Source organism: Lissotriton vulgaris, chromosome 5, assembly GCF_964263255.1.
Source record: "Lissotriton vulgaris chromosome 5, aLisVul1.2, whole genome shotgun sequence".
Taxonomy (NCBI): Eukaryota; Metazoa; Chordata; class Amphibia; order Caudata; family Salamandridae; genus Lissotriton; species Lissotriton vulgaris.
The window spans coordinates 2,022,297,330-2,022,321,129 of NC_141693.1; the positions used below are offsets into that span (position 1 = coordinate 2,022,297,330).

The 23,800-nt window shown below is 51.8% G+C and overlaps 1 protein-coding gene across 2 annotated transcripts in view; it reads right to left on the reverse strand.

The window, feature by feature from the left end:
- The window catches only part of NUP188 (nucleoporin 188), a 1,272,194-nt gene that overhangs the window by 719,420 nt on the left and 528,974 nt on the right, over positions 1 to 23,800 (reverse strand). For both annotated transcript variants that reach the window (XM_086924860.1, XM_086924859.1), the window contains exon 22: positions 9,947 to 10,013. In XM_086924860.1, the coding sequence (XP_086780986.1) occupies positions 9,947 to 10,013 (67 nt within the window). The remainder of the gene's footprint in view (positions 1 to 9,946; positions 10,014 to 23,800) is intronic.

The window sequence follows — 23,800 nt, forward strand, 5'->3', positions numbered from 1 at the left end:
AAATGATGGGGACAACTTTGGAGCCTTCCAGGCCCTGAACAAATAAACGGCCCCCCAGAGCCTCTCAGGGCTCTAAAAACATACCTAGAACAATGGTGCCCCCGGGGAGCCTTCGCGGCTCGAACACAATGCCCCCTGGATGTTGGAGTCCCCCCCGCCCCCCCTGGGGACTCGGGATCGCAAACAGCCCTCTGGGGCTTCAGCAATGTTGCCCCCTTGAGCCTTTCAGGCTCGAGCACCCAATGCGGCCGTTGTTGGAGTTCCTCTCTGGGGAACTCTAAATATGCAAATGCCCCCAGTAGCCTCGGGGCTCTGCCACAGATGTGGCACTTAAGAGCCTCTCGCGGCTCCAACACGAAGATGCCCCCTTCTACTGTAGGGTTCCACTCGGGGGACTCTGACTTAAGTAGGGCCCCCCGGGCCTTCCGACAAAACGGCCCCTTGCTCTGGAGGAATTCAGCAGCCCACATGCCTCAGACATACTGTATCAAATGTTAAAACAACCTGTTTAGCAGCAAAACCTAAAAAAAGTTTTTTTGAATTGATTGCATGATAATGAATCACAGGTGATAACGTATTTAGAGAATTCCCTATATGCCATAGTGGCTAACATCATAAATAGGAAAATAATCTAATCTTCCCTTACATTGTATTATGTAGGGTCAAACTGATACGCAAAGAAATGGTCCCACTGTCCTTTGCAAACAAATTGCTAGCACAATTTAAAGCTCAATTTTAGAAAGCATTCCCATGTCATCATTGTTTGATACAATTTTTTTAACTAGGTTAACTACAAACGCATCAAGCCCAAGTGAGCCATTCAGTAAATAAATGTCTGCTCAAAGGATTAAAGTGCCAAAGTGATGTGCAAAGTGCAATGATAAAGTGCAAAAAGTGCAAGACAAAACAGATCCTTAAAAAGACACAAATTTGTGTATAAATTACTTAATGCTCGTATAGCCACATATTGTATTGTATTGTATATTGGATTTATATAGCGCTTATCACCCGGGGGTCTCTAAGCGCCAGCCTGTCGCACTCAAAGGCGGGTGCCTGCCGGTCGGGGGTGCACCCGACTCGAATATCTGCTCCAACAATCCCTCCCCGCAATCCTCGGGAACCAGGAGGCAGCACTCCAAAGGCAGGTTACACAAAATCAGTTTATTCTCTCAAGCGCTTTCAGCACTCGGCCTTCGTCAGTGATGAGTCATGAGTCTCATCACTGACGAAGGCCGAGTGCCGAAAGCGAAAATATATATATATATTTTCTATATGCTCCGGGATCCCGCACATGGGCGGGGATTATTCATAGATTATGACTATTGATGAGAATCCCCTGGATAATAACGTACTTTACCTGTGACTTTAATTTCCTCCCATAGGATAACATTGCTTGGTTTTCACTGAAACGTTTTTAAGTGTCAACTTTGAAAATACATTTATATTCTTTAAAAATCACTACCTTAACCAAAACGCTTGCTTTTACCTAACTGTTTACAGTACATGTCCTGGGACTGAATCTAGGATCCAGTAATGGAGTTAGAAAAGTAATCTACAGAGTAATCAACTGCATTTATTTAGCAAACCCCATTGAGCTCAATGTTAAAATGTGTATGAAATGGTGTTGCCTATTACAACCACTGTAGCTATTGTACTTACAAAGTCTAATTGCCTCTTTGCAAAGTAATTACCTAAAGTCACTCATATTGAGAAAAGTATATTTTGATAACTGTTGGTTCTAAAAATAAAACAACTATATCTGCGGATATAAAAACAATTGGCCTAGAGTTCAGTTCTTGAGTGTGTGAAACCTTTCTCGTACTTAGTGTACAACAAATGCTTTACACTGTCCTCTGGTACTGCCTTACTGCTCGACCAACCTACCACTTTAGAGAGTAAGGTTATATCTAACTTTAACCTCTGTCATACCTATGGAGACTGGGGACTCTATACACACTGTACCTTACTTTGGTCCAGTATATATAGAGCCACTTTCTTACACACACTAATTGATTTAAATTATCTTCAAGCCACAGATCGTAATATCCTGCAGGGGCGTATGGAATCAGTCTGACACCATCCCTACGTTTATGTTGCCCAACAAGCACGCAGTTTCTACTGGAAAGTGGAGAAATACATGACAGTGGTAATGTCTAAATCATGTGAAGAAGAGGGTAGAGTGCTTGTTAGTGCTGATCTAAGCATATTAGAGTCTAACTTATGCCAAGGATGACTTGCCCTGTTTGATTGGAGTGGATTAGTATTAATGGCTTTAATCGCCATCAATACTTCAAACATAACAGCAAAGAGATCAGACCCTATAAGTGGAAGAGAAGTAGTAGGATGAAGAAAGGGATTATCTGAAAAAATGCCATCAAGTAAATGACCCACTTGATGCGTAGGGCACTTAACCAACTGAGATAAGCCTAGATTGGCCATCACTTACAAAAAAGGTACAAAGTCTTTGTCCAGACTATTCTCTAAATGGAGAAGTTTCATAGGACTGAGTAATCTGTATAATTTACCAGTTTTAATTAGTTGACTAAAGGCCTGAAAGGTCGCTCTAGGCCCTCCATCGGGGATGATAAGCAGGCCATCGAAGAAGTAATTTTTATTTAGTTCAATTTTGAACGATAATACTTCACATTCAAAGGATGGAGTAAGAACAGAGAAAGTGGCTTTAAGATGACTGCAGTAACTGCTAGACCTCCACCTTTATTCGCAGTACGGTCATGCGTAAAGAGGGACAACCCACCCGGAATAGCCAAAACCAGGGCAGGATCTGAGACGGCATCGGCCCAGGTTTCCGTAATGAATGCTATATCAAAATGTTGGGTATCTGGGAAATCAGCAAATTTTAATGTATTTTTTATCAAAGATCTGGCATTAATAAGAGTACAGCAGTACACGTACAAGCTTTAAGCCTGCAATATTGCTAGGGCGTCTACACAGGTTAAGTGCCTTGATTTTAGCGTGGCAAAAGGAAAGATTACATGTCGGGCTGAAGGATCTAGTAATGCCATCTAACGCATCCAGCAACAGTCCAGAGCACTTCTTACCAGGGAGATTTAGGTCATGCAGCTCTTCCCCTGAATATCTAATGAAGGTCCCCGAGAGGACGGCAGAACACGCAGGGGGGGTGGGGCTAAGCGCGGACGGCTGTAGGCGGTCTTGCATTTGGCACGCTGGCGGTGCACCCACTGCACATCCATGAACCTAAGCGCACTATATAGGAATTCTAAGTGAAGTGACTGGCCCGCTAACTTCACTGCAACAACCAAGAAATGGGCAGCCCACGTGACCTGCACTATCTGCAACTGCTGATCAGTCGTGGCGGACCGAAGCGGCAGAGGAAAATTAATTCAAACAGTTAGTGAGGTGCAACACAACTAAAGAGACAGTTTTTTAAAAGTAACAAATGGCAAAAAGTGCTGGTTAAATAGCAGGAAGCTGAACCACAGTATCTGAAAGAGACACGTTAGTGATAGATTCCTTACCTTAGAATATCCCCAGGCGTCAGACTGGATCCGGAAATTTTTGCGTAGCAATACCCCTGCGCGCTGGTAGGCGTCATCTGCGGCTCCGCGTCCGTCGTCGGCGTCGTGAGCGCCGGGATGACGTCATCGGAGTATATAGACGGCGCCCATGCGCGCTGACGTCAGTTCTTCTTTTTTCCGCGCCAGCTAGCGCAGATCCGGAAGAAGCTCTACCCCCAGTCACTTTTTGACTGAAAACTTTTTTGATCTTTTTGATCCTCTAGTTAGTCGATTCTCGACTATCGGTGCCAGGGATGCCCGGGTTCAAGCCTTGCTCGAAGTGCGGCCGACTCATGTCGGTCACGGACCCCCATCGCCGGTGCCTGAAGTGCTTAGGCCTCGACCACGACGATCGAACCTGCTCCGACTGCCGGGCCCTGACGTCGAAGGCTAGGCGGGAGCGGTCCCGCAAGCGTCTCGAGCTGAGGCAGTCGGCCCCGCGCCGCTCCAGGTCCCGGTCCCACGGGAGGTCGAGGGACAGGTCGCGAGGTCGGAGTCATCGACGTTCCGGGAGTGGACACCGATCGTCTGGTTCCAAGTCCTCAGGTAAGAGGCATGAGAGGTCGGAGCGACACCATCGGTCCTCCGACCCGCCCCGTCGCTCGCTCGATGCGACCGGGGATTCGGGCGACACCGCCCACGCGGCTCCGCGGGAGTCGCAAGCGTCGCCGCCTGCCCCACACCTTCGGGTCCCTGGGCACGGCGCGTCGCAGGAGGAGGTCGAGAGGTACCTCATGGCCATGAGGGCCCTCCCTCCTCAGTCGGTTCCCGTGGCGCCTTCGGGCCGATCGGCTCCGTCTGGAGGTCCTTCCGGGTCGGGCGCTTCGGCCCCGACGACGTCGGGTGCTTCGGCCCCGGCGCCGCTGGCGACTTCGGTCCCGGCGCCGCGCGACCTCGCTGGATCCGGCCCCGGATCCGGGACCTCGCCGGTCGACCTTACGACCTCGCCGGCGACGTCCCTTCAGGTGTCGTCCCCGGCAGCCGACGTGGTTGCCGACCCCAATGCTTCCTACGGTCCTGCTCAGGTGTCGGAGGGGCGCCGCTGGGCGCCGATTCCGTCGGCCTTCGGAGAGTTCTATCTCCACGAGGAGGCCCTGGCTGTTAATCCTGGTCTCCAGGAGCCGGGTGACGAGGAGCAATGGGAGGGGTCCGAGGACCCTCTGGCACGTGATTGCCAGTCTCATCAGGACTGGACATATGAGCTTGGGGAGGCCAGTGGTATTGACACCTCGCCAGACACTGGATTTACGTCGCCCCCGACTGTGGCTTCGGAGGCGGGTTCTGCTTACAGTGTAGTGTTGACGAAGGCAGCTAAGGCCCTAAACCTTGAGCTCCCCGTCGCGGCCGTGAGGACTAATCTCCTCACTGAGGTACTCAAACAGCAGTCCGGCTCCGCGGAGCCCCTTCTGCCGTTTAATGAGGCCTTGTGTGACGTTCTGCTGGGCACTTGGTCCAAGCCCGCCACAGGTCCCCCTGTGGATAGGAACGTGGCCAGACGCTACCGCCCGGCACCGGGCGACCCTTGCTTTTTGTCCACCCACCCCACCCCCGAGAGCCTGGTCATCCAGGCCTCCAACTCCCAGACCGCATTCCCGTCGGCCCCGCCCGACAGGGAATCCAAGAGATATGAGCAGTTCGGGAAGAAGGTCTTCTCGTCTGTGAGCCTAGGGCTCCGGTCAGTGAACACCAACTGTCTCTTGGGCCGCTACACCCACACTCTGTGGGACACGGTTGCGGAGGTGCTGCCACAATGCCCTGAGGAGGTCAGGGCTAAACTCAGCCAAACCCTTGCGGACGGCCGAGATGCGGCACGCTTTTCCATCCGGTGTGGGCTGGATACCACGGACTCACTGGGCAGGGCGATGGCAACGACGGTGGCGGTTCGACGCCACACCTGGTTGAGGTCCGCCAATTTCTCGGCCGATGTCCAGGCCACTCTCCTGGACATGCCGTTTGATGGCCGTCGCCTCTTCGGCGACAAGGCAGACCATGCGCTGGAACGTTTTAAGGACTCCAGGGCCACGGCCAAGTCCTTGGGACTTGCGGCCCCACGCCAGCAATCGGGTGCCTTTCGCTCCTTTCGTGGCCACGGAAGGGGCGCCCCACCACGGACCGTCAGCCACGCGCCGCAGAATGTTCAGCAACGCGGTGGCGGCCGTGGGAACCGCCGTGGCGGTGGTCGGGGCCAGCGGCGAGGCCAGTCCACACCTCCCTCAGCAGCCCCCGCCTCAAAACCTTCCTAGTCCGAGCTTTCAGGCCCATGTGACGCCTGTGGGAGGCAGGGTTCGCCATCACCTCTCCCACTGGCATACAGTCACTTCGGACAGGTGGGTGCTGCAAATTGTCCGAAGGGGTTTCTCCCTCCCCTTCGAGTCTTCCCCTCCATCCATGCCACCTCAATACCACCGTGTGTCGGGGGATCACTTGCGACTTCTGCAAGAGGAGGTTTCGGCCCTCTTGGCCAAGAGGGCCATCGAGCGCGTTCCTGGGCCAGAAGTAGGACGTGGCTGTTATTCCCACTACTTTCTGGTACCCAAGAAGGGCAAAGGGGGCCTACGCCCTATCTTGGATCTACGGAACGTCAACGGCTTCCTCCGGACGGAGAAGTTCAAGATGCTCACTTTGGCTCAGGTCCTGGCTGCCCTGGACCCAGGAGACTGGATAGTAGCGTTGGACTTGCAGGACGCCTATTTCCACATCCCCGTCCTGCCGGCCCACCGGCGTTACCTGCGGTTCACGGTAGGCCAAGAGCACTTTCAGTTTACCGTGCTCCCCTTCGGCCTTACCAGCGCCCCACGGGTGTTCACGAAGGTGATGGCGGTGGTCGCAGCCCATCTGCGCAGGCAAGGGGTATCAGTCTTCCCCTACCTCGACGACTGGTTGTTGAAGGCGGGCTCGCCCCAGACAGTCGTCAGCCACCTCCAGACTACGGCCGACCTCCTGCACTTGCTAGGGTTCTCCATCAATGTGCCGAAGTCACACCTGTGTCCCTCTAAGAAGCTCCTCTTCATCGGAGCGGTTCTCGACTCGGCGCAGTTTCGGGTTTACCCACCCGAGCAGCGGGTTCGGGATATTCAGGCTCTGATTCCTATCTTCGGGCCGTTATCCCGGGTCTCGGTCAGGTTGACGCTGCGGCTTCTGGGACTGATGGCCTCCTGCATCCTTCTGGTGCATCACGCCAGGTGGCGGATGCGGGCTCTGCAGTGGGACCTGAAGTTTCAGTGGGCCCAGCATCAGGGCAACCTGTCCGATCATGTCCTGATCTCGGAGGGCACTGCGAAGCAACTGCAGTGGTGGCTCACGGACCGCGACTGGGTCAGTGGCAGACCCCTCTCTCTACCCCAGCCGGAGCACGTAGTTGTGACGGACGCGTCCCTCCAGGGCTGGGGAGGCCACATGGGAGAGGCGGAGATCAGAGGCCTCTGGTCTCCGGCGGAGTCCCGGCTCCACATCAACCTTCTGGAGCTGCGGGCGATTCGTCTTGCACTGAAGGCATTCCTCCCCTCTGTCAGGGGGAGCGTGGTGCAAGTGTTCACCGACAACACCACCGCCATGTGGTACTGCAACAAACAGGGCGGTGTGGGGTCGTGGACCCTTTGCCAGGAGGCTCTGCGCCTCTGGCAGTGGCTGGAACATCAGGGCGTGACTCTGGTGGTTCAACACCTGGCAGGTTCTCTGAATGCCAGGGCGGACGAACTCAGCCGCCGGTGCATGATGGATCACGAATGGCGTCTGAACTCGGACGTGGCGCAAGGTCTCTTTCGACAGTGGGGAGAGCCTTGGTTAGATCTATTCGCCACAGAAGAGAACGCGCAATGTCAGCAGTTCTGCGCGTTGGAGTTTCCAAGGCGGCACTCGCTCGGAGACGCTTTTCGTCGCGAGTGGAGCTGCGGCCTGTTGTACGCCTTTCCGCCTATACCACTTCTGCCCAGAGTGCTGAAGAAGATCAGGCGCGACCGGGCCCAAGTTATCCTTGTGGCTCCGGACTGGGCTCGAAGATACTGGTATCCCGAGCTACTCAGCATGTCAGTCGATCCCCCGATTCGTCTGCCTCTTCGGGAGGACCTTCTGTCGCAGCAGCAGGGGACGGTCCTGCACCCGAACCTGTCCAGTCTCCACCTACAAGCTTGGAGATTGAGCGGCGGCAGTTGAGGCCATTTGACTTGCCTCCCGAAGTCTGTGACATCATTCTGGCAGCCAGGCGTCCCTCCACAAAGTCGGTATACGCCTGCCGGTGGAATAGATTTGTGGCATGGTGCGCAGCAAAGGCTGTGGATCCCCTCTCTGCACCCCTTTCGGAAGTGCTGCTCTTTCTTCTTTCCCTTGCCCAGCAGGGCTCTGCTCTGGGCACTCTTAAAGGGTACCTTTCTGCTCTTTCAGCCTTCTTGAGGCTACCAGATCAGCCTTCTTTGTTCAAGTCCCCTATAGTGAGTAGATTTCTGAAGGGCATCACGCACATGTTCCCTCCTGTTCCCTTCGTGATGCCCCAGTGGGACTTGAATCTTGTTCTCACCTATCTGATGTGTGCTCCCTTTGAGCCACTTCATAACTGTCCTCTTCGTCTCCTTACGCTGAAGACGGCCTTCCTGGTTGCCATCACCTCTGCCAGGAGGGTGAGTGAGCTCCAGGCTCTTTCTTCTTCTCCGCCTTTCCTGTCTGTTCATCCTGATAAGGTGGTGTTGCGTACACGACCTTCCTTTCTGCCCAAGGTTGTCACGGCCTTCCACATCGGGCAGTCCATCACCTTGCCCACCTTCTTTCCGCCTCCGCATCCCTCGAAAGAGGAGGAGAGGCTCCACCGTCTGGATCCAAAACGTGCGCTCTCCTACTACCTAGACCGCACTCGCCAATTCCGGGTGGATGACCAACTCTTCGTTGGTTACGTGGGCGCGAAGAAGGGAAAGGCTGTACACAAGAGGACCATCTCCAGGTGGATCATCTTGTGCATCCAAGCATGCTACTCCATGGCGAGGAAGGAGCCCCCGGCTGGATTGCGGGCTCACTCCACTCGGGCCACGGCAACGACAACTGCCCTGGGCCGCGGTGTCCCCCTGCAGGACATCTGTCAGGCAGCCACGTGGGCCTCGCTGCACACGTTCGCAAGACACTACTGCCTGGACAGTCAAGTCCGGAGGGATGGCTTCTTTGGCCGTTCCGTCCTCCAGGACTTTCTGGTGTGATATTGGTTCGCAGACCCACCACCGGGGTTGGTATTGCTGGGGTATCTATTCTAAGGTAAGGAATCTATCACTAACGTGTCTCTTTCAGATGCACAAGTTACTACTTGTGTAACGATATATCTGTAAGAGACATTAGTTAGTGATAGATTCCTTACCGCCCTCCCATCCTCCCCGTTCTGCGAACCGATATTTAGGGTTAAGGTCATCCCCTTTCAGGGCCCTAGTTTCAATGGCACCAGTGTTAGTTCTATCATGGCTCTGCGTATCTGGCGCGGAAAAGCTGTGTTATCAGAACTGACGTCAGCGCGCATGGGCGCCGTCTATATACTCCGATGACGTCATCCCGGCGCTCACGACGCCGACGACGGACGCGGAGCCGCAGACGACGCCTACCAGCGCGCAGGGGTATTGCTACGCAAAAATTTCCGGATCCAGTCTGACGCCTGGGGATATTCTAAGGTAAGGAATCTATCACTAACTAATGTCTCTTACAGATATATCGTTACACAAGTAGTAACTTGTGCAACGAGTCATTTTCTTTATCCTGCTGCATTGTGAACCAAGGAAGGAGTCACAGCAGGTCTTGTGACTTGGAACTTCTTTGAAGAAATACAAATTGCAAAGCTTGGCCCAACACTACCTGGACGAGTATAAGGACCATGTGTAAATACAGCCACAAATGCAATGAAAACAATGTTTAAACATATGTTTACAACCCTAAAACTGGTAAGGCGGTAGCTTCATGTTCAGAGATCTTTGCTCCTTAGAATAGAAAAAAAATCAATTGAGAAACATCTTCTCATGCAATAATGGCTGCAGGCCTATGTTGGTGTCCCTAAAGTCAATACCTATTCCTGCGTTGATCCTACGCCCCACCTCAACCCTCCTTTTTAACACATTAAGGGTTTTGGAAAGATGAAATATGCACAGCTGGGTATTTACTCTTCAGTTTAACAGAAAATCGCTAGTTTTAAAAAAACAGACAAGCTGGATATGAATTGGTGATACGGATTTAGAAAACTTTTTTCTCCGTCTTCCAAACAGACCACAGCCACGGCGTACAAGTGGAAATATTCACTCCTAATGAATTGAATGCAGACAGCATAATGTTGAAATGAAGGGGCCCTTTCTAATCAGATTCAATCCTCTGGCACAACACAGAGTGAAGCGCAGCTTTCTCCCCATCGCCTTGATGCACAGCAGCGTGGCAGTCTTCTCATGCTCGCTTACCCGATTTGGAGATCCTCGTCTGAACACAGATTCAGGATAGCATGGATCAGCTCCAGGATCAGGCAGCCTACAGAAGAGGTCCAGGACAAGGTGAGAAATTATCTTTCATGCAGGAAACACAATCAAATAATACAAGAGACAACAATACAGTCAGTACAAGAGAAAACAGTACAATCAGATACCCCTGATCTTCGGGTAGAATCAGATAACCGGACAGAGTGGCAGTGCAATAAAGAAACAAAAAGCAGATTCAAAGAAGGAGACAATGCAGGAGTCACTCATACAGGCAGAGCAGGGCAGCCAGGTATTGACCAAGTCAGATTGTGCGCTCAACAGCAGCACATCCACTACGACAACTACAGTGCCAGTGGAAAGGAGGATTGTAACCATACTAATTTAAAGAGTCAGGCAACTCCAGAGGAAGCAGCCCATGTAAATAAAACACTACGGAGAAAGGGAACCCAACAGGAAAAAAAACACAAAAGGTATAAGCATAAATACACGTTACTTACTTTCAATAACAATCTTTCTGGCAGATCCTCTGTATAACCTCACATTTATCTTGTGAATATTCCCCAGGAGTCAAGACTTGATCCGGAAACTTTAAAGTAGCACTCCTGTGTGCCGCTCCAGAAGAAGTAAGAGGAGCAACATGAAAGTGCAAACCTTGCGCTGTGATGTCACGCTGTACCTGGCCTCGGACGTAGTCCATCAGCAGATTGGCATGACTAGCTTGTAGATCTCAAAATTTGGATCTCTTTAGATAGAAGAGTCCTGTTCACTGTTCGGAGAGGTTCAGTGAGGAATCTGTAGTTACAAGGAACATCTACCAGAAAGATTTTTACCAAAGATACGGAATTAGGTAATGGAAAGTTCTAATCATTTACCTTGTGAAGAGATACTACAGTCTTATCTCCCCAGGTGTTAGGTGTGCAAACTGGATCAGAACAAAAGCTCCTGCAGGACCGATCCCCACTCGACAACCTGGCTGTCAAGGCAGTAGTGCTTCATAAATTTGTGCACCATCGTCCACGGAGTCAACCAAAAGATATCCAGTTCAAGCACTTTGCGTGCCACCACAGTGGTAGTGGTAGCAGCTTTAGCTCTGGTAGAATGAGCCCATAAGCCTTCTTGGGGATGCTTCTTAGTCGGTGCTTCGCAGATCTTAATACAGAGAATAATCCATCAGGAGATGGTCTGTTTTTACACAGTCTTGTACTTCTTTGCTCCGGAGAACCCCACAAAGAAGTGATTGCCCACTTGATGCTCATTGGCGTGCTCTATATAAAAGCTTTGTGTCCTTTTAGGGACCAAACAATGCATCATCTCTTCCTCCTTAGAGTGATGAGGTGGAGCAAAGAATCCCAAGACTGTGCTGGCTGCCCAGCATGAAATGGCGTGACCACTCTCGGAAAGAAAAGAAGCTCGGGTCAACAACATCCACCATCTTATCTGGGAAGAATGTTTTATAAACTGGGTTAGAGGAAAGAGCCTGCATCTCGCTCACAAGTCTACTAATGCTATGGCGATGAGAAAGACTGTTTTCAACATCAGAAGTCTCAAGGCACAACTGTACAGCAGCTCAAAATGAGTGCACATTAAAAAAGTGAGCACTAAACTCAATGCCCACTATGGCGACATCAAGGTTGTCAGAGGAAATAAATCTTGCAAACCATTCAAAAAGGTCATGACAACAGGTCACTAAAATAAGGCTCATTGAGCAACTGCAAAAAATCAGAAGGAGCAAACAAATAACGTTTAACAGTGCCTAAAGCAAGCCCTTGCCTTGCAGTGGATTAATTTGGCAGTTGTCTCACCAATACACAAATGTATCCCAATGATCAGGTTACAAAAATTCTTTAGAGGTACTCCTCACTGCAAAGATGACTTCGACCACCTTAGGATGAAGGTCAAATGAGGGTAAGTGTCGATGCACAATCTTCAAGCATGGAGCTGCAAATTGTGCAGGCCCAGATGCAGCATCCTTCCTGTAGCTGTGACAGAATATCCTCCTGCAGCGGCAGCTTGATCAGAGGACAAAAGCTCATGCCCAAGCGTTGCGATTACCACAACCTCCTGGCCCAATCCGGTGCCAACAGGATGACTTGGGCTCAGTCATTTCAAAACTCGTGGCAGAAGAGGCAGCAGTAGAAGCTCCACTCTAGGTGTCTCAGAGAAAGAGAGAGACTTCTTGGGGACTCCAACAGACAAACGCGCTGTTCTCTGCAGTGGTGAAAACACTGAGCCAGGGGTCGCCCCACTGATGGAAGATACATTGTGCCACTCCAGAAGTAACTGTCATCGGTAGTCTACTAAGTGCAAGTTCACCCACCTCTGAGTTCAGAGATCCTGCCAGGTGGTTCACCACAACAGAAATACCCTAGTGGTCCACCCACTTCCAGAGCACAGGACCTACCACCAGGCGCAAAACCCAACCCTACTCTCCTTGGTGCACTACCACATGGCGGTTATGTGGCCTATGAGCACTGGCACCAACCTTCCTCTGACAGCAGGCAGGTAAGCCTTCAATGCCAAGCCAATTGCCCTCAAACAACAAATTGATGTGGAGCCAAGCTTCCACTGGAGAACAAAGACCTCTGATTCCACTGCTCCCAGATGGCCTCTCCAACCCAGAAGAGATTCATCAGTCACCACTGTCAAATCTGGGTGGGATAAAGAACCAATTTTGGTCTAGCATCCACCACTAAAGGCCTTTTGCAGTCTCCTCCGAAACTGGGACACAATGTGACAGATTCCCTCGGTGCTGTTCCCACTCAGACTTCAGCTCCCACTGCAGAGCCCGCATATTCGATCTGGTAGGTTTCACCAGCAGGATGTGAGAGGCTAACTATCCCAACAGACTCAGTCTTCGGCACTGAGACCCAGAAGACAGTCTAAAGCATTGTGATCATAGCTTAAGTTGTGCTGAACTCCCCTCACCAGGGAATAACAATGACACCATGTGGTATCCAAAATGGCTCAGATGAAAGGGAGGAACTGCGAAGGAGCCAGGTATGACTTCAGCACGTTGATAGGGAACCCCAATGATATGAGGAGGTTCGCCATCATCTGGAGGTGACTGACAACTGCCTAAGTTGAGGCCACCTTCGACAGCCAGTCATCGAGGTAGGGGAAAGACTAGTAACCTTCCCCCACAATCTCCAAAGGTGTGCTGCGATCACAGCCATCACTTTTGTTAACACCCAAGGTGTACTTGTGAATCCAAAAGGAGAACTGTGATTTTAAAATGTTCCTGGCCCACTATGAACCTTAGATAGCACCTGTGGGCCTGCAGGATGGAGATATGGACATAGGCAGCCTGCAGGTTGAATGCCACCATCCAGTCTCCGTGATCTAGGGCAGACAGAAACTGGGGTACTGTGAGCATCTTGAATTTATCCAACTGCAGGAAGGTGTTCAGAAGGCGAAGATCTAAAATACAACCTAGTCGCCATCCTCCTTCAGCACCAGGAGTAGCAGGAGCAATACCACACCCCCACTTCCGATGACGGAACCTATCTTTGACAACTTTGGACAAAAGAACTTAACTTCCTGCTACAAGATTCACAGATGGTCCACCGTCAGCTGCCCGGATGGTTGTGGGGGTTCAGCGGGGTGTTAAAAAATGGGAAGAAATAGCCCTGATGCACAACTTTGGAGGAACCACTTGTTTGAGGTGACGACTTACCCCATTTAAAGGGAATATTATATCCAGGACAGGGTGGATGTCGGTTTTGTGGCTGAGGTTGCTGGAAGGGTAGGGGGACAGAGCTGCATGTTGTCCCTGATGACCTGTGCTTTGGCTTTGTAAGCTGTGATCTCAGCAACAAAAAGGATGGAACGCCTGCTGCTCTACCGGAGAGGCTGGGTCGCTGGCAAAATCAAACACCCCTACCAGAGCCTCAGAGGGGGTGAAACTGCTGGAGAAATGGTCTGTTTGGGGAAGACAGATCCAAGCAGCATGCTGTGGCTCCGCTCTAGTTAGACTGCTTCAGGGCTGTAACTGCTTTGCCATCAAAAAGGAGGGAACAATCTAAGGGCATATCTATTGAGGATATCTGGACATCACAGGAGAAGCCGGTATACTTCAAGTTCAAGAATTTGTATAGCGCACTACTCACCCAGAGGGTCTCAAGGCGCTTGGGGAGGGGGTTCATTATTTATCGAATAGCCAGGTTTTCAGTTCTTTTCTGAAGGAAATGTGGTTCTGTGTAAGGCGGAGATGAGTGGGGAGTGAGTTCCAGGTCTTGGCCGCCAAGTTGGAGAAGGATCTACCTCCCATGGTGGATCTTTGGATACGCGGAACTGCGGCGAGGCCTTGATTGGAGGATCTTAGTTGGCGGGTGGGTGTGTAGAAGGATAGTCTAGTGTTGAGGCATTCGGGTCCTAGTTTGTAGAGGGCCTTGTGTGCGTGGGTGAGGAGACGGAATGTTATTCTCTTGTTGACGGGAAGCCAGTGGAGGTCTTTCAGGTGGCCGGTAATGTGATCTTGGCGAGGGATGTCCAAAATGAGTCTCGCTGATGAGTTTTGGATGCGTTGGAGCTTTTTCTGTAATTTGGCTGCAATTTCGGCGTAGAGGGTGTTTCCGTAGTCTAGTCGACTCGTAACCAGTGCGTGGGTGACAGTCTTTCTTGTCTCTTTGGGGATCCAATGGAAGATTTTTTTGAGCATACGAAGTACGTTGAAGCAAGAGGATGAGATGGCGTTGACTTGTCTGGTCATCGAGAGGGAGGAGTCTAGGATGAAGCCAAGGTTACGTGCGTGGTCTGTGGGTATGGGTGCTGAGCCCAGATCCGAGGGCCACCATGAGTCGTCCCAGGCAGAGGGGGATGATTCTAGGATGAGCACTTCCGTTTTGTCTGAGTTAAGTTTTAGGAGGCTGTTTTTCATCCATATGGATACTTCTTTCATGCCTTCGTGAAGATTGGTTTTGGCGGTGTTGGGGTCTTTGGTGAGGGAAAGGATCAGCTGGGTGTCGTCAGCGTAGGAGATAATGTTGAGGTTGTGTTGGCGCGCGATGGAAGCGAGTGGACTCATGTAAACGTTGAAGAGGGTGGGACTGAGTGATGAACCTTGTGGTACACCGCAGATGACTTCGGTGGCCTCTGATTTGAATGGAGGAAGTTGGACTTTCAGGGTTCTCCCAGTTAGGAACGAGATGATCCAGTCCAAGGCTTTTCCTTTTATGCCGATGTTGCTGAGGCGTTGTATGAAGGTGCTGTGACAGACAGTGTCGAACGCGGCGGAGAGGTCGAGTAGAATGAGGGCCACTGTTTCTCCGTTGTCCAGTAGTGTTCGGATGTCTTCTGTTGCTGCGATGAGGGCGGTTTCGGTGCTGTGTTTGGCTCGAAAGCCGGACTGTGAGGGATCAAGGGAGTTGTTGGATTCGAGAAAGGCGGCGAGTTGGCTATTGACGGCTTTCTCAATGACCTTGCCCGGAAATGGGAGGAGGGATATGGGGCGGTAGTTTTTAAGTTCAGAGGGGTCTGCTGTGGGTTTCTTCAGGAGGGCGCTGACTTGACATGTTTCAACTTTCTGGGAAGGTAGCAGAGTTGAAGGAGCAGTTGATGACATCACGGAGATGGGGTGCGATGATGGAGTCTGCTTTGTTGTAGATGTGGTGGGGACATGGGTCGGTTGGCGAGCCAGAGTGGATGGAATTCATTAGGCGGATGGTGTCTTCAGAGGTGATTGGGTTCCAGGCGATGAGGTTGTTAGAGGGCGGTTTAGGTTCTGAGGGGGGTGGAATGGATTGTTTGTTGGAACTATTTTCGAAGCTGTTATGTATGTCGGCAATTTTGTTGTCGAAGAAGGAGGATAACGAGTCGCAGAGGTATTGGGAGGGAGTGATGTTGTTTGAGGCTGCGGTGGGGTTGGTGAATTCTTTGACGATGTTGAATAGTTCCTTGGTGTTATGGGCGTTGTTGTCGAGTCGATTCTTGAATGCTTATTTCTTGGTGGATCGAATCAGCTGGTGGTGTTTGCGGGTGGCTGACTTGAAGATGGTCATGTTGTCGGTGGTTGGGTTTTTTCTCCATGTTTTCTCGAGAGTACGGCATAGCTTCTTGGATTTCTTAAGGTCATCGTTGAACCAGGGGGCCTTTTTGTTGTCTTGTTTGGTGTGGTGGTTTTTCAAGGGTGCTAATTCGTCAGCGCTGTGAGTGATCCATTGTTTGAATTTGATGGCAGCTTGGTTTGGGTCCGATGATAGGGCGGGTGGGTTCTGGTTGAGCGATGTGAGGAGTTGGTCGGTGGTGATTTTGTTCCATTTTCTCCGGGGGATAGGTTGTGGGGGGTTGTGGGTCGAGGTAGTTTTGTAGCTGAAGTGAACACAACAGTGGTCTGTTCAATGGAGAGCTGTGGTGTGGTCGAAGGAGATGTGTTTGCTGGAGGTGAAGATTGGGTCGAGCGTGCGTCCGGCTACATGGGTGGGGGTGTCAACAAGTTGTTTGAGGCCGAGATTGGCCAGGTTGTCAAGAAGGGTGGTGGAGTTGCTGTCGTTTTGCTTTTCCAGGTGGAAGTTGAGGTCACCTAGTAGAATGTAGTTCTCGGAGGCGAGGGCGTGTGGACTGATGAAGTCAGTGATGTCTTCACTGAATTGTTTACGGGTTCCTGGAGGTCTGTAGATGAGGGTGCCTCTGAGTGTGGTCCTAGGGTCGGTGTGGATCTGGAAGTGGAGGTGTTCGGCGGTTGTGAGGTTATCGTCAGAGATGGTCGTGATTTTGATGGTGTTCTTATGGACGATGGCGATGCCTCCTCCTGTTTGGACCGTGCGGTCTTTTTGGATGATCTTGTAATTGTTCGGGATGGCAATGGCGATGTCGGGTGTTGTTGATGCGTTCATCCATGTTTCAGTAAGGAAGGCGACGTCCGGTGATGTAGTGTCGAGTAGATCCCAGAGTTCAGTGGCGTGTCTGTGGACCAAGCGGGTGTTCAGCAGGATGCACTTCAGGTGGTTAGAGTTGGAGCTGTTCTTGGGGTTGGTGGATGTGGTATGGGGCTTAACGCTGGAAAATTTGCAGGAGCGGCAGGCGAAGGGACAGTGGGTACGTCCCGGGGCAGCTTCGTAGCAATGTGGTGTGTGTCCAGGGTTGAGGGCGAGGAGAGTTGCGGCGTCATACGTAAAGCGAGTGGGGTGGGTATGGCGGGGACCAGGGGGTATGGCGCTGGGCGCGGTCCAGGCGCGGACGGGCGTAGACGGGCTTACCTTCGGCGCGACTGGGGCGCGACCGCTGCGCGTGAACGAATATGCTACTTACCAGTATGCATCTATTCTTGGCATGTAGGGCTGCTGACATTCATATCTGTGCATAGATCGCCGCCTAGTGTTGGGTCCGGATGATTGCACATTGTTGTCCTGGAAGAGTCTTCGAAGTATCACGAGATAGGTGGCTCCTCCCCTGGACTACAGTGCGCATGGGCATCGCCTCCATCCCCAGATTGTTTTTAGCCATTGGCCGAGATGGAGTGAACTATGTGAGTGATGACCATGCCATGAGCATATATATATATGAATACTGCAGCTGCTACAGGCGCCGGGGAGGAGGGCGGGCGATATGAATGTCAGCAGCCCTACATGCCAAGAACAGATGCATACTGGTAAGTAGCATTTGCAGTTCGAGGCATGTGGGCTGCTGAATTCATATCTGTGCATAGAATACATAGCACTCCTCCTATTATTGGCGGCCGCCCGTGCCAGCTGCAGCAGTTTGAAAAAGTGTTTTGAGAACAGCCTGACCAACAGCTGCCTGCTGTTTAGAGTGCACATCTACACAGTAATGTTTAGTAAAAGTATGTGTGGTAGACCATGTGGCTGCTCTACAAATATCTTCTAAGGGAATGTTCCCCAGGAAAGCCATAGAGGCCCCCAACTTTCTGGTGGAGTGGGCTCTTGGTGGAATTGTGAGAGTGCGTTTAGCCTTAGCGTAACAGATCTGAATGCATTTCACGATCCACCTAGCGATACCTGCTTTGGAAATAGCGTTTCCCTTGTGGTGTGAGGCAAATGCAACGAAAAGTTGCTTGGTCTTTCGAAAATCCTTTGTCCTGTCAATGTAGTACATTAAGGCTCTTTTAACGTCAAGGGTGTGGAGCATCCGCTCCGCCAGCGACTCAGGGTTTTGAAAAAACACTGGCAACTCAATTGTCTGGTTCATGTGGATTTGAGATACAACCTTGGGTAAAAACTTAGGGTTAGTGCGGAGCACCACACTGTTAGCATGTACTTGGAAAAAAGGTTCTTGGATGGTGAGCGCCTGTAACTCACTAACCCTCCATAGCGATGTAATTACTACTAAGAAAGCCACCTTCCAAGTCAGAAACTGAAGCTCACAAGAGTGCAGTGGCTCAAAGGGAGGACCCATCAGCCTCGTGAAAACCACATTGAGGTTCCATTCCGGAGCTGGTGGTGTCCGTGGTGGAATGACCCTTTTGAGTCCTTCCAGAAAAGCCTTGATAGCAGGAACCTTGAAAAGTGATAGGTGTTGCCTATTCTGGAGGTATGCAGCCATTGCAGACAGGTGAATGTTGATGGAAGAATACGCCAAATGGCATTGGTACAAATGGAACAGGTAACAAATGATGTTCTGAATGGAAGCATCCAGCGGGTCAATGTTGTGGTTTACACAATAAATGACAAACCGCTTCCATTTAGCCGCATAACATGCTCTAGTAGTGGGCTTTCTTGCCTCCCGAATGATGTCCATGCTATCGGGGGGAAGATTGAGGTAGCCAAACTCTAGGACTTCAGGAGCCAGATCGCCAGGTTGAGCTGTTGCGGATCTGGGTGCTGAATGTCGCCATGGCTCTGCGTCAGAAGGCTGGGCGTGAGATGAAGCCTTTGATGCGGTACCACGGAAAGTTCCAGAAACGTGGTGTACCATGGTTGGCGAGCCCACGTTGGAGCAACCAGGATGAGAGTCATCGAGTGCTGCCGGAGCTTGCGTGCCACCAGCGGTATCAGAGGTGCTGGGGGAAAAGCGTACGCAAATCTGCCTGACCAGTTCATCCACATCGCATTGCCCTGCGATTGCGGGTGTGGGAACCTGGCGGCGAAGCTTTGGCATTTTGCGTTCTCCTTTGTGGCGAACAGGTCTATCTCTGGATGACCCCACCTTTGGAAGTACGGTTGGAGTACTGATGGATGTATCTCCCACTCGTGCATTTGGTGGCTGTGCCTGCTGAGCAGGTCCGCCATCTGATTGTCCTTGCCTGGGAGATGCTCTGCCATGAGGAAGATGTTCCTCCGAATGGCCCACTTCCACATGCTCTGAGCCAGATGAGACAGCTGCGGAGAGTGTGTGCCTCCCTGCTTCTGAATGTAGTACATGGCTGTCATGTTGTCCGTCCGGATCAACACGACCTTGTTGCACAGATGTACTTTGAATGCCTTCAAGGCCATGAAGATTGCCATCATTTCAATACATTGATGTGCATCTTCCTTTGCTGTAGTGTCCATAGTCCCTGCACTGTGTAGTGGAGTACATGCGCTCTCCATCCCTGGAGAGAAGCGTCCGCCGTCAGGATAATCTGTGGCACAGGCTCTTGGAACGGTCAGCCCTTGCAAAGGTTTTGTGGATTCCACCAATGCAGAGAGTTGTACGCCCGACCGCTCACCAACACTAGGTCTGTTAGTTGCCCATGAGCCTGAGTCCACTGACGTGCTAGGCACTCCTGAAGCGGACGCATATGTAGTCTCGCGTGCGGGACGATGGAGATGCAGGAGGCCATCATGCCTATCAACTGCATGAACACCTTCGCTGGAAGCGAGTGCTGAGGTCTGAATCGTTGGATCAGCGTCTGGATACTGGCGATTCTCACTGAATTTGGCTGCGCAGTGGCTGCCAGAGTGTCTATTGTCGCGCCCAGATACTGCCGTATATGGGCGGGTTGGAGATGGGATTTCGGGGTAATTCAGCGAGAATCCCAGATCGTGCAGGAGATGAATGGTGCGGGACACGTGGTCGGCGCACTGCTGTTCTGTCTTTGCCTGAATGAGCCAGTCGTCCAGATAGGGATAGACGTGGACGTTCTGGCGTCTTAGATGTGCTGCCACAGTCGCCAGGCACTTCGTAAAAACTCTTGGCGCTGTGGTGACCCCGAAAGGCAGAACCCTGAACTGGTAGTGCTGGTCTTGAATTGTGAATCTGAGGTACTTCCTGTGTGAAGGATGCAGGGGAATGTGAAAGTATGCATCCTTGAGATCTAGCGTAGCCAGGTAGTCCCCTTGTTGAAGCAGAGGGAGAACCTGCTGCAAAGTGAGCATATGGAAGTGCTCCGACAGAATGTACCAGTTGAGGGGCCTGAGGTCCAGGATGGGCCTGAGGGATCCGTCCTTCTTGGGGATTAGAAAGTACAGAGAGTAAACTCCTGTTCCCCTTTCTTGCAGTGGCACGAGCTCTATTGCCCCTTTTTGCAGCATGACTTTGACCTCCTGCTGCAACAAGTGCAAGTGCTCGCCGGACATAGGACGGTTTCTTTGAGGTATGTTTGGCGGTGTGGAAGTAAGTTCCAGACAGTAACCGTACTGGATAAGAGATTTGACCCACCTGTCCGTGGTGATGGATTTCCACGCGGGCAGGAACTGCTGGAGTCTCCCCCCGACCGGTGTTGTGTGGTCGGGGGGCAGTGACAAGGCGTCACTGTTTGTTGGTGGTGGAGGACCTGGAGCTGTTGTTTCCACGTCCTCTGCCTTTGACGTTGTTGCCCCTGTAACCACCTCTACCCTTGTTGGTGTAGGAGGTCTGGGTGTTGCTTTTATAGTACTGCGTGGATTGTGATGACTGACCCCTTGAGGTGCCTCTGTTATTGGAGCGGCGAAAGGAACCACCCCTAAACTGCTGTGACTGGAGGGCCCCCATAGACTTAGCAGTGTCCGTGTCTTTCTTCATCTTTTCAAGAGTTGCATCCACTTCAGGGCCAAACAGGTGGTCTGGATTAACTGTTTGGTTTAAGATGGTTGTCTGTATGTCTGGTTTGAAGCCTGATATCCTAAGCCATGCATGCCTATGCAGTAACACGCTAGTGTTCATAGCCCTGGAGGCGGTATCAGCCACGTCCAGTGCACACTTAATGGAAGCATTTGTGATTAGCTTCCCCTCCTGAATCAACATCTCAGCTGCCTCCTTGTACTGGTCAGGTAAGTGTTGCAGAAGTGTTTCTAGGGTGTCGTAGTGCGCCCTATCGTAGCGTGCGAGTAGGGCCTGCGTGTTTGAAATGCGCCAAATATTAGCTGCCTACGCAGCAAAAAGGTTTTCCTGAGGCTTCAAAGATCTTTGACTCTTTGTCTGGGGGAGGAGCATCACCCGTGGTCTGCGAGTTCGCCCGCTTGCGTGCGTTGGATACAACCAAAGAATCCAGTGGCAAGTGTCCCTTGATGTACGTTGGATCAGTGGGCGCTGCCTTGTATTTTTTGTCAATACGAGGATTGATGACTCGCGCCCGAGTGGGCTCCCTGAAAACCTCTGGCGCGTGCTTCAGCACCCCTTTGAGCATAGGCAATGTCTTGACCGACTTTTCAGCCACTGAGAAAGTGTCAAACAGAAAATCGACATCCACAGGGTCCGCATGGAGTTCGACATCATGATTAGCCGCAGCTCTCTCAATAAGAGCTTTGAAGGCTGCAGAGTCCTCTGTTGGAGAAGTTTTTGCTGCAAAAAGCTGCGGTTCGTGACCTGACTGAGGGTCTTCAGGGTCGCCTCCAGCAGACCAAGGTTCATTGACCTCCTCCGGGTCCGAGTACGCTGGATAGGTGTACTCGTCCTCCTCATCTCCATCACCTTCCCCAGCGTTAGAATGAGTCGGTGAGAGTTCCAGATTTTGTGGAGATGCAGGCTCTACGGGGGCAGCAGTACCTGCAGTGTCCAACTTCTTTTTTAGTGGAATACGAAAATGTTCCAACACCGGCTCCGGGGTGATCTTCCTTTTAAGGAGAGAGAGTTTGCCTGTGTTGGCGTCGATGACAACCTCTCGACGCTCCTCGTCTGCGAGTGGCTGGAGCCGAGGCTTCGGCACCACCGATGACGCTTTGGGCGTCGACACCAGCTTCAAGGGCACCCCGGCCCCATGCCTTGGAGCGAAAGCCTTCGGCGTCGTCTTTGGCGGCAGCGTGAAGTGGATCGGCGGCTGCGCCTTTGCCGGCTTCTGTGTAGGCTTCGGCACCTCATCCTTCGGTTCGGGAGCCAAAGCGTCCTTCCGAATCCGTTGAAGGGACTCCGTGACCTTCTTGGTTAAGGACGGGGAGGGCTGGACCGGCTCGAGCGAGTCCCCCGAGTCCGGAGTCGTGTCGGCGGCCAAAGGCACAGTCTTCGGAGCAGACACATCACCAGCCTTGGCCTTGACGACCGGATTCGGCGCAGCCAGAGCTTTGGGGTCGTCCTGACGCTTCTTTGAGGCCCTCTTCGGGTCGTCGACCTCGACCATCTTCGGCGCCGACGCGGCCGCGTCGGTCGTCTTTGCCTTCGGCTTCGACACCGGGGTCTTCGGGTCGGCCATCTTGGCGTGGCTCTTGATGTCGGCGGCCATTTTGGGCTTCTTAGGCGCCGAGGCCTCTGGAGCCTTCTGTCCCACCAGTGCGACTTTCACTTTCGGTTTCGATACCGTTGGTGTGGACTCCGATGGCTTCACTTTCGGTTTCTTCACCGGGAGTGGCGCATTATCAATGTCCGTGGCCGGGCCCGGAGGCGGGGCCGTGGGACGAGTATCGAGGTCTCGGGTAAGGCCCGAAGGCGATCCCTCGACCTGGGCCGTATATTGGGGATTGACCCCTGAGTCAGTCTGAGGATGCTCCTCCTCTGAGCTATCCTCCACGGTGGCAATGGCCCCGTCGTCGTCCCCTACCTCTCCGCCGACTTCATCAAACTCCTCGTCCCCCGCGTCGTAGTTCTCATCCTCTGACGCCGGGCTGGAGTCCGAAACCTGGAAGACGGTGTCGTCTAACTCGAAGATGTTGTCTGGTGGGGGCGCTGATAACTGGGCCGAGTCTCACGGCCCGACAAAGCTTGAGAGTCTTTTTACACCGGAACTTGGAGCAGGCCATACACCTGGCCTCATCATGGTCCGGCGACAAACATTTGTTGCACACTGGGTGCACGTCGAGGTGTGAACACTTTGAGGTGCACACCAAGCACCTTTTAAACGGAGTTCGTTCCATGTTAAGTAGTCTGGAGCGTCGTGTAGGCCCGTCCGCGCCGACAGCACGCGGAAGGGCAGCAAGTGTTCGGAGCTGAAGAAGAAAACAAACCCGAACGATGGACAATACCGACGCGAATCCTAAAGACCTTTTGGTCTCAAGTTAGGAAAGTTAAACAACTATCGATTCCGACAGCGGGAACCGAAACACATCCGAACCCAATGGCGGAAAAAAACAATCTGGGGATGGAGGCGATGCCCATGCGCACTGTAGTCCAGGGGAGGAGCCACCTATCTCGTGATACTTCGAAGACTCTTTCAGGACAACAATGTGCAATCATCCGGACCCAACACTAGGCGGCGATCTATGCACAGATATGAATTCAGCAGCCCACATGCCTCGGACCTGCAGTTACAGGTAAGTAACGCATTTCTTATCCAGTATTATGGGTGTCTTTCATAGATTCACATGCCTGAATCAGAGTAGCAAGCAATACATTATGCACATTTCTGATGGAACAGCATACAGCAGTCTGAGATAATACATATCATGCGACTAAGAGCCATCAACAAGTAACAAGAAATAAGTAAATAAATGTGCATACCAGCAAAGGATGGCGGGAAGGAGGAAGGCTCACCTCACTGGAATAGATGGCGAAGCACAGCCTGGCCCACTGCTGCATCCTGCATCAGTTCCGTATCCAGGCAGTAGTACCTGGTGAAGG